General features: G+C 37.8%; 2 protein-coding genes and 1 long non-coding RNA gene across 5 annotated transcripts; 2 read left to right on the top strand and 1 right to left on the bottom strand.

The window, feature by feature from the left end:
- Positions 1-522: 522 nt before the first annotated feature.
- Positions 523-5930, bottom strand: LOC107264101 (polycomb protein suz12-B). Of its 3 annotated transcripts, none has more exons than XM_015732002.2 (9): positions 5682-5781; positions 4511-4557; positions 3815-3998; positions 3565-3656; positions 3287-3479; positions 2834-3199; positions 2423-2742; positions 2101-2354; positions 523-1996 (listed from the first exon to the last, which is right to left on the bottom strand). In XM_015732002.2, the coding sequence occupies exons 1-9, from the start codon at positions 5779-5781 to the stop codon at positions 1390-1392; spliced, it is 2163 nt and encodes a 720-aa protein (XP_015587488.1). In that variant the 3' UTR covers positions 523-1389. The 3 variants fall into 3 exon arrangements, with proteins under 3 accessions (XP_015587488.1, XP_015587489.1, XP_024937020.1); XM_015732003.1 differs by having other exon boundaries at positions 2423-2739; XM_025081252.1 differs by having other exon boundaries at positions 2834-3479; positions 5682-5930.
- On the top strand, positions 4583-5673 carry LOC107264108. The gene is made up of 3 exons (XR_001536837.2): positions 4583-5164; positions 5433-5466; positions 5570-5673. It is a non-coding gene; the product is annotated as an uncharacterized LOC107264108 (long non-coding RNA).
- Positions 5931-6068: 138 nt separating the features above from the next.
- On the top strand, positions 6069-8521 carry LOC107264103. The gene is made up of 2 exons (XM_015732006.2): positions 6069-6407; positions 6778-8521. Exons 1-2 carry the CDS (start codon positions 6360-6362, stop codon positions 8401-8403), a joined length of 1674 nt encoding a protein of 557 aa, XP_015587492.1. The 5' UTR covers positions 6069-6359; the 3' UTR covers positions 8404-8521.
- The last annotated feature ends 211 nt before the right edge of the window (positions 8522-8732 follow it).

Here is an 8732-nt window from a genome sequence, read left to right as displayed (position 1 = left end):
TTTTTTTTTTTTTTTTTTTTTTTGATGTATAAAAGAAAAGCTGCTATAGCATACGCATATGATACATATCGTGTATATCGTGTCCACAGATTTTATTGAAGAATTTTTTTTAACTATATACACCCTAACGTAGACAATAGTATTAATGGACAATGGTCACGGCCGCCGTAAGTGCATGCTTGTTTCATGTTTTTATCGGCTGTTACGTTAGGAGACTCTGACACATGGATTAACATTCTTAATACGTTTCCTCGGACGTTCTCACTGCCGTCTCATGAAAGAAGCATGACTCCTCGTACGACCAGGGGCAGTAATAATTGTATATCTATATTACACGCACGTTAATGCTACAATACACGACATACCCTATACAGGTAAAAACCCGTGAGCACATCCGAGATGAACGATCCCGACAGGTAGAATTATTCATATTGGATAACGCGAATCCAAATTCCTTTCTTTTTCCTTTTTTTTTTTTTTTTTTTTTTTTTTTTTTTTTTTTTTTTTTTTTTTTTTTTTTTTTTTTTATTTTTATTTTTTTACTGCCTGTTCGATGAGCGTCGTTCTCGTTTACGAACTCTCAGGTATGGTGAAGGCACTTTCGCTCTATCGATTCATATCTCTTACACGAAGAACTTTCGAGACTTACGACATTTTGCGTCTCGCATTGGATACGTTTCGAAGCGTTGGATACTACACTCGGGTGGCAAATTGATAAGGAACCTCAATCTCTCTGAAGCACTGGGTAGCGCTAACGGATCAGCTATCTCGAAGAAGTACATAAAATCCTCAGAGTATTACAGAACATGCTGGGACTGTTTACGGAGTCACAGAGGTATAGATACCATAAAAGCCCTTTGAAAGGAGTCGAGAAGAATGCCGAGTGACACGAAGATATATGTCAAACAATAGAATTTTTAGTTCAACGAAAGGAATTATCGTTAGAAATTGTTCCGCATTAATGCTTCTGCGTCTCCCCTGTTTTTTTGGCTTTTAATGGCGAAAGAAACGACGTTCTGAAGAATTTATCTAACTGCTAGAACAATGACGATTACCTTTCCTTCCCTCCTCTCTTTTATTAGCTATCGTAGTAATAATAAATTCAATCACAATAATATTATTCGCAACAAATACTGTACAAAAACGTACAATCCTCCGTAACCCTCGTGAAAACACATACTCCGACTGATCGTTAATGGTAGCCACCATCCATTTTATGAAGATGATCGGTTTTAAATTCATTTTATCTCTCTTTTTCTTTTAACAGACAACGCTACCATCACCAACGCCACCACCACCACCACGCTGCCACCACCATCGTCATTGCCGTAGTCATCAACGCATATTCGGTAAAGAAGATATAATCTCAACCATAAGCGAATTAATTAATTACAGGTGATTCGCCAGCTTCCCGTTTTGCAGTATGGGCGGCGAAACCAATGGCAGGGAAGTCTTTCTTCTCGCATTTGAATTTGATATCTCGTTATTAAAGTTAATCTTGGCACCGGTGCTGCTCGGTTTAGCGACATCAGAAGACGCGTGAACACCCGTGGTGATCCACCGCTCGACTTGAGCCTCGTGTGACTTTTGTAAAACCTTCCTGACATCTCCATTCTCGCCACCTTCCTTCATGATCTCCTGGAGCTTCTGAATCGTCTGATATAAAATCACAGGACTTATTAGTCCGAAATCGAAGAGGCTACACAAATGCAAGACAAAGTTCCGATACAGATTCTTCATGAGTAGCTCCTTCCCTTTGGTTTCTAAGAACATTTGGCAGGCCAGCGGTATCTGGCAGTCTCCTACATAACCGTGCTTCATTACGTGGAGATTCCACATCTTCATTAATTCCTTTTCGCCCTCGTTCACATCCGTAAAGTCATCTATCATCATCATCGTCTTTGTTTGCAACCATTTCGGATCGTTCTCACCCTCCGAATCAATGTCCATCTCCTTCGGGTAGATCGGCAAACACGTCACAGTATGATGATACAACCTTATGTGAGAAGAAAGAAAACCCAATAATATTTTCAATGATTATAGAGAATCGAAGCAAAGATAGAGTAAAAAACAAAAAGCAATAGACACGCCTAGCATTACCTATTGTGCCCGGTAATATAAGGCCGCTGATTCTCAAACTCGTTCTCGTCCAGCTCGAGAAACTCCGAAAGACTCGGTTTGGTTCTCTTTGGCCGACATACCAGGATGTTCGTTACGCTCGTACGTCTGGTGGGTCCTGTGCGCGAGAACGCTACTCCGGATGGCTGGGAAATCAATTCGTGAGGACTGCCGGCGTACGAGCCGTCATAACACTCGTTTATAGCCACGTCTATCCGAGCTCCTTGTGGAATCGGCTAAGATATACATAATACGTGTTACATAAACATGATACGGATGGCACAGGTAAATCGCGAATACATACCACATAGGTAAAGGTGAATCGCGAGTGACAGAGCTTAAGGTGTTTTAGCAATGAATATAGTTTGCCACAATCTAAAGAGCACCAAGGACAGTGAAGATCCTCGCAAGCTTCCGTCTGCTGGCGACTATTGTTATTGTATAAAAATTGATAAACAATTTGTTGATTATCCGTCGAAGTGTCCATTTTGTCGGTGGACACTGAGAGCTTCGACGGCGTCAATGGACTAGGAGTTGGCAGTGTTGTGTTGTTATTATTATTGTTGTTGTTGTTGTTGTTATTATTATTATTATTGTGATTCACAGGACAACGCTCTACAGCTGCTGAAAAAAGTAACAGAATGTAAAAGCGGCTCACAATCAGTACAGATTCTAAATGAAATTGAAGATTCTTTTTTGTCTTATTTAAATTTACCGTTTCCTGGTCGATTTTCTTTATTGTCACCATTGGGCAGTGGATGAATCGGGGCTGGTCTGTCTACCAGACCGCAGCTGGGTTCCATGGTCCAGCTGAGCCTAAATTTTAACGTCGGGCCACGACTGAACACCTCGAATGGACCGCACTCCTTAATGTCGGAGATCGACTCCCAGGAGCTGTGTTTCTTGGGACTCGATCTGACATTAGTTTGTACTTCCTGCAAGCCTAATTCGTAATCGCCGTCCGTCAACACACAACGATTATGCTTGTCGTATACTACGAGCTCCGAGCCATATAACTTGACTTCTTCAGCTCCAGCCTTTATGGGACCGGTGGCTGACTTGCGTCGTTTTTGAGCTGGCTCTGTAACAATTATATTATTCAAATAAATCAGCATTATTATTGATGCAACATTATCGTTATTGATTTTAACAATTTGTCGATATTCACCATCTAAATCACAGTTATTCATAAGGCAGCCATTGTTGGACATACAGTACACTCTGAGCAACAGCATATACGTTTTCGCTACATGACCGTTATTTAGACTAAAAGATTCGTTGGGTATGGAAATGGTGGGTGCTTTTGGCGGTGGTTGATTTTCTGAAGGATTTATTGGAACTTCACTTGTACCGACAGATACCTGTTCAAATATTTAAACAATGGAATTAATTTTTTTCGATATTTCGACACTCATCGTTCAATTGGTTAATAATTTGCAAGTGTACCTGCATTATTGGAGAGCTAACGTCTTTCCGTTTCTTATGACATATCTTTAGTAGCAGTGTTTCAACCTTCACCGGATCTTGAGATGTCTCAACTGAAATAGAAAGCATTATGAGATTCAGACTATTGGGATAAATTTACAATTCATGAGCAGCAGCGATATACATTTTTCCGAAATAATATTTTTCTCTTATCACTTGTGCTTCGCCTCTGCTGCTACCCTTACAATTTTCCTTATTCATTAATAAATACCTTTCTTATCATAGAATCCCAGAAAAGTAAGTGTCATATAACCACGTACTCCAGGATTCTCCTCCTGATTGTTTTTGGACATCAACCTTTCCAAGATCGTATCGATTCTAAATCCTCGTCGAGACTTGTGACTTCTGGACATACGTTGCTTCATGTAAGATAAGTTTCTGTACAGAAATATCGGCTGGAAGTAAAATATCAAGATCATACTAATGATCTGTCGATCACTCCAGCAATGCTGAAAGATTCTGAAAGACCGGAAGGACTTTCCTCAAGTTTTTCTTTTTATTCCCAAACCCGAGATTGTGTCCCTTTGAAGAAAGTATTATACATACCGTACAAGATGAAGTTTTGAAAAAGAAATTCGTAAGCTGGAGACAATTTTATTGACAAAACATAAAATTAAAGTATCAAGTTGATTACATTATTTGAAGTATCAAGCGGGTTACATTAACTGCTAATATTCAGGTCACAATATTTCCTTCCTCCTATTTTTGCCATCGCCATCGTAAAATTCCAATATAATTTATTTTCCGTCATAACCATATTATCTTATTATAATTTGATCGGTACAACGAGTCATCTTTTCACGTTATTTCCAATTAATATTTTGAGCGTATATATCCAACATTGTAACAAATATTAAAGATAGAGATCGGGTAGATAAGGAAGCGCTATTTAAAGTCATTAACTTACCGAAATTTGGTTTCTTGTACGTAGGAACCGGTAAATTTGTGTGGGCTCTGCAAATAATGATGTGCTCCCATTAATTAAAAATGTGCCAAAGGCACAATATATTTCATATCTATTTTTTTGAAATTTTCTTTTTTTAAAATACAACATTCAAGAAAGATGGGAGTACTTTTAGTTCACACGACAGCCGCTAGATGGCAAACGGGATCATATATTCTTTCAAGTGAAACGAGCATCTAAATGTTTTATAATCCTAAGCAAAACACGAGAGATTTGATCCTTCTGTGATTCAGAACGGGGTGTGATGATATGGTTTTGCTCGTTCTGTTACGAGACGCCTGCGGCCACAATCCTTGTTACGATTATAAGGCAGGCTAAACCGCTCTGATCCCGCTTCTTTCATCTCTAAGTTCATATTCATTTTAGGCAATATACTTCAACAATCTATTAAAAGCTAAAGTTCAAGAATAGATTCTACACGATATCACATAGCGCTAAAACAGCCCACGACGTTCGTTCCATTTTAGAAAAAAATTACAATTGTACCTCCTCAATAAGTAAAGAGGAATAATACATTCCTTGCACAAAATCTTATCTCACCGTGTCAGAGGTTGACGTTGATCTCCAATTGTACAAAAACTCATACAAGAACCAAAGGTAATTAAATCTGTACCGTTTTGCGATGGTGCGAAATAACCGAACAGTAATGTGTCCGAAGTAAACACAGAAAATGTACACATATATATATATATATATACACACACATATACTTGAACTCTAAGAGAAGTATGATTTTCCAATGACCAACAGGAGTTATCCTAGATTTTAATTTATGGCGCTTTCTTGATAATTTTTAAAATAAATTGGACTCAGAATCGTGTAATTGTTAACGCATAATGAATGACTTTTGTGGAAATTATGACAGGTGTCCGCGCGCTGCCGCAGCCGGAAGGAGGGAGGTAAGTGACCCGACGCGCGCTACGGCGCCCAATTCCCCAAAACTCAGGCGATAGGGTTATGTTTTAATTTGTGCGAAACTGAAGCTCCCATCGTATTAATCAGGAGTACCGATGGATGCGTAAGGATCTGTCTCATTTTCGAGGACTGAGACTCATTAGGGTTGGACGACGGAAATTTCCAGGGAAAGGCCAAGAAAAATGCCAAGGGAACTCACTCTCGAAGGCCTGCAAAAACAGCTCGTGGTCCGCCTGGATTTGGTCCATCCGCGGCGCCTTCTGCCCGTCCAGCTCCTTCTCCCGCTTCTTCGGCGGCATTTTCGCGCGGACTCACACGGATTTTCCCACAGAAATACACTCGTAGCACGTGAAAACAGAACGACAACACACGCCCCGCACGAAAACTGCTGCTGCTGCTGCTGCGGCGCTCGGCAGCCAGCGGCCGTAGCGCGTTCTCCACGGAAGAGCTAGTAATATAGATGGCGTATCATCGTATTCTGCTACCATCTAGTGGTTTTGGGCTCGCAACTTAAAGTAAATCTACCTACTTCTTCATGCTTCCTATCCTCTTGACTTTATTTTCCCATGGGGGACGCTAGGAAATTTTCTTTTTTCCTTTTCAGCTTGTTTTGACCGCGTTCCGAAAGTTACTGTGATTATGCTGACATTGTTGCCTCTGTTTAGTTATATCCAGTTATATCGTTTAAAAAAAAAAGACACAGAAGCTTTTTTTTCTCACTTTCGGAACACAATTATTATGTCTCGATTCGGGACGTCCCCGTTTTCTGTGGAACGAATCTTACATGCATTAACATCATACTTACGAGGGAGTACCTTTTACCTTACAATATGAATTAGAAGAAGTTGAAGAATTATTTAACAATTACTCCGATCGAATGTTAAAGCTAAACTTGACTAAGAACAAAATGGACAAGTTACGTTTGGTAAGTATTTTATTCCAGTCTAAAATTATATGAACTTAAGCTTGAATTCAGTATCTATTTTTAACACCTTTAACACCTGATGATCAACTAGTAAAAGTTTGTGTTCTTTAAAGTTTGTAAATAACAGTATTAAAATGATTCAGTATAAGTCAGTCATTTTTTTGAGATGCATAGGCCTGTATTCATAGTCAGCTTTTGTTTTAAACATGATCGTCAGTCACCTACTATGTACTAAAATGGTGTGTTTACAGTTTTAAGACCATGCTTGGTGTCAAGCACCAACTGTGAATACGGGCTATAGATTAACACTATTTTCTTTCACATTGAAACAAAATCAGTTTGATATGAATAGTGTGACATTTTTTTGCAGGAGAATTTACTTTATAAACAAGCTAAACATTTCCAGCAAATTTTTTATGAACTATGCTCAGATTATCACACATTTTATTTTGATGCATTAAACGACGGCATCAAACATTTAAAAAATTTCATTGGATACACCCTCTTTGGATTACATTTATCTACGTATAATCATGAGCAAATACATATCACTGAGAAGCTTTACAATAAGATTGTTGAAAATTCCAATGATAAGGGCACTATTTATTGTGGTCTTATATTCAATGTAGTATATTTTACACAAGCAAGAAGGAATGCTGACAAATACATTTATCCTATACCGGTATTTAAAGTTGGAAACTTTAAGGGAGACAGACATACAATAAAATATGATACAGTACCTCTCAATGTAACATATATTGACATAGGAGGAAGAGTCTACAAGAATTGGCAAGAGTATTTGGCTAAAAACACTTTGAAGAATATGACTATGATTGTGCCTTATGAAGGAATTTACTCAATGAATCCAGTCTTCCCTAGTGGTCGATTTTCCTCGACAGTTTATATTGAGAAAATATTATCACAAACTACCGATGATCCAAATTGTATAATGAACCCCCGTTGGGATACAGATGTGACAGTAAGTGGAGGTGTTAGTATCCTCTTAGGTGGTTGTTGGCAAAACATCGAGATTAGAAATCGTATATCAATATACATAGCAATTGATAATATACCTATACACGGATTGCCATATAAATTTAATCCTCCAACAATCAACGAAAATTACATAAATTATGGAAAGCTCAATGGCACTGATGTATTAAAGTTATCAGAACACATAATGTATATTGGTAACTGCATTATACCGGAACAAGTATTAAAAAATTTACTTATGTATCCTAATGATGATAACATATTATTCGAATATGAGGCTCAACTCAGAGAAATAAGACACACTACCGAACATCAGCATAAGCATAAAGATGCTTTAAATAATGTCAAAGAGAACATTCGAAAGAGATATTTAGTCATACGAGAATTGAAGACAATTAAGACTCGCGAGGAAATGATTTTGGATTCTACAATCTATAGTATCACAGAAATCATAAAACGTGAAGATCCAATTAAATTTATAAAACTCATTCAAGAAAAGGACAAAACCAACGATATAACAGAAGTAGAACCAGCAGGAGAATTGGTGGACGATTCTGTAAAGCCTTATATAGAAAAGGTATTGGAGTGCCTGAGAACTGTTTTTAAATATTTAGATCCAATACCGCCTCTCTTAATGAAAAAGCTCGTCCAATCGATAACAGGTATAAAGCGCTTAGGTGTTGGATATGATTTATTTTGTCTTTACATGACTCTTGTGTCAAGTATTGTTAACAAAGCGCATCCTAACAAGTTAAAGTCTTTAATGGGATCAACGCTAATAGTGGCATTTGACTTTTTTTTCAATTATTTAAAAATATTCTCACCAATTATAACAAAACTACTACCAACATCACTTCCTGGAGCACTTCTTTTAGTTGTAATTAATGTAGTACATTTATACATAATGGATAACATAGATTGTATCGCAGATTATCTTACAGAGAAAATTGCAAAGTATACACAGTGTAAATCAATCCCACTTGCACCGAAATTAATGTATTAATAATTATATGCCTTAGTTGTGTTTATCACATGCGCGAGGAAAAGTATGTCCTTATTGTAACGAAAGTCCTTCCATATTTTATAAATGAAGTATAAAGTATAACAGATAGTGTATTTTTAATTTTGTATGTTGTGATGTTTCCTCTTATAATTCCCCCCCCCATCCTTTCTTGTTTCATACCACTCATTTTCTACGATGGATACGTCAAGAGCCCTACATAAGAATGCATAGCGCACTGTGGATGTGCATAATTGTATCTAAGAGAACTCCTCAAATCCTAAAATTCCTATCGACCTCTCACAGCGACGCCGATAAAGAAAAGAGAAAAT

Source organism: Cephus cinctus, unplaced genomic scaffold (genome assembly GCF_000341935.2).
Source record: "Cephus cinctus unplaced genomic scaffold, Ccin1 Ccin1_scaffold0168, whole genome shotgun sequence".
In the NCBI taxonomy this organism is placed as follows: domain Eukaryota; kingdom Metazoa; phylum Arthropoda; class Insecta; order Hymenoptera; family Cephidae; genus Cephus; species Cephus cinctus.
The sequence above is the reverse complement of the archived record's forward strand: the minus strand, read 5'-3'. Positions and strand labels throughout refer to the sequence as shown.

Coding starts and splice junctions, on each gene's coding strand:
- LOC107264101 (XM_025081252.1), bottom strand. CDS start 5,781: ATGCCGCCGAAGAAGCGGGAGAAGGAGCTGGACGGGCAGAAGGCGCCG. Junction 3,657..3,814: donor GGGATTCTATGATAAGAAAG/GTATTTATTAAT, acceptor TTTCTATTTCAG/TTGAGACATCTCAAGATCCG. Junction 2,355..2,422: donor GATTCACCTTTACCTATGTG/GTATGTATTCGC, acceptor TGTATATCTTAG/CCGATTCCACAAGGAGCTCG.
- LOC107264103 (XM_015732006.2), top strand. CDS start 6,360: ATGTTAAAGCTAAACTTGACTAAGAACAAAATGGACAAGTTACGTTTG. Junction 6,408..6,777: donor AAATGGACAAGTTACGTTTG/GTAAGTATTTTA, acceptor ATTTTTTTGCAG/GAGAATTTACTTTATAAACA.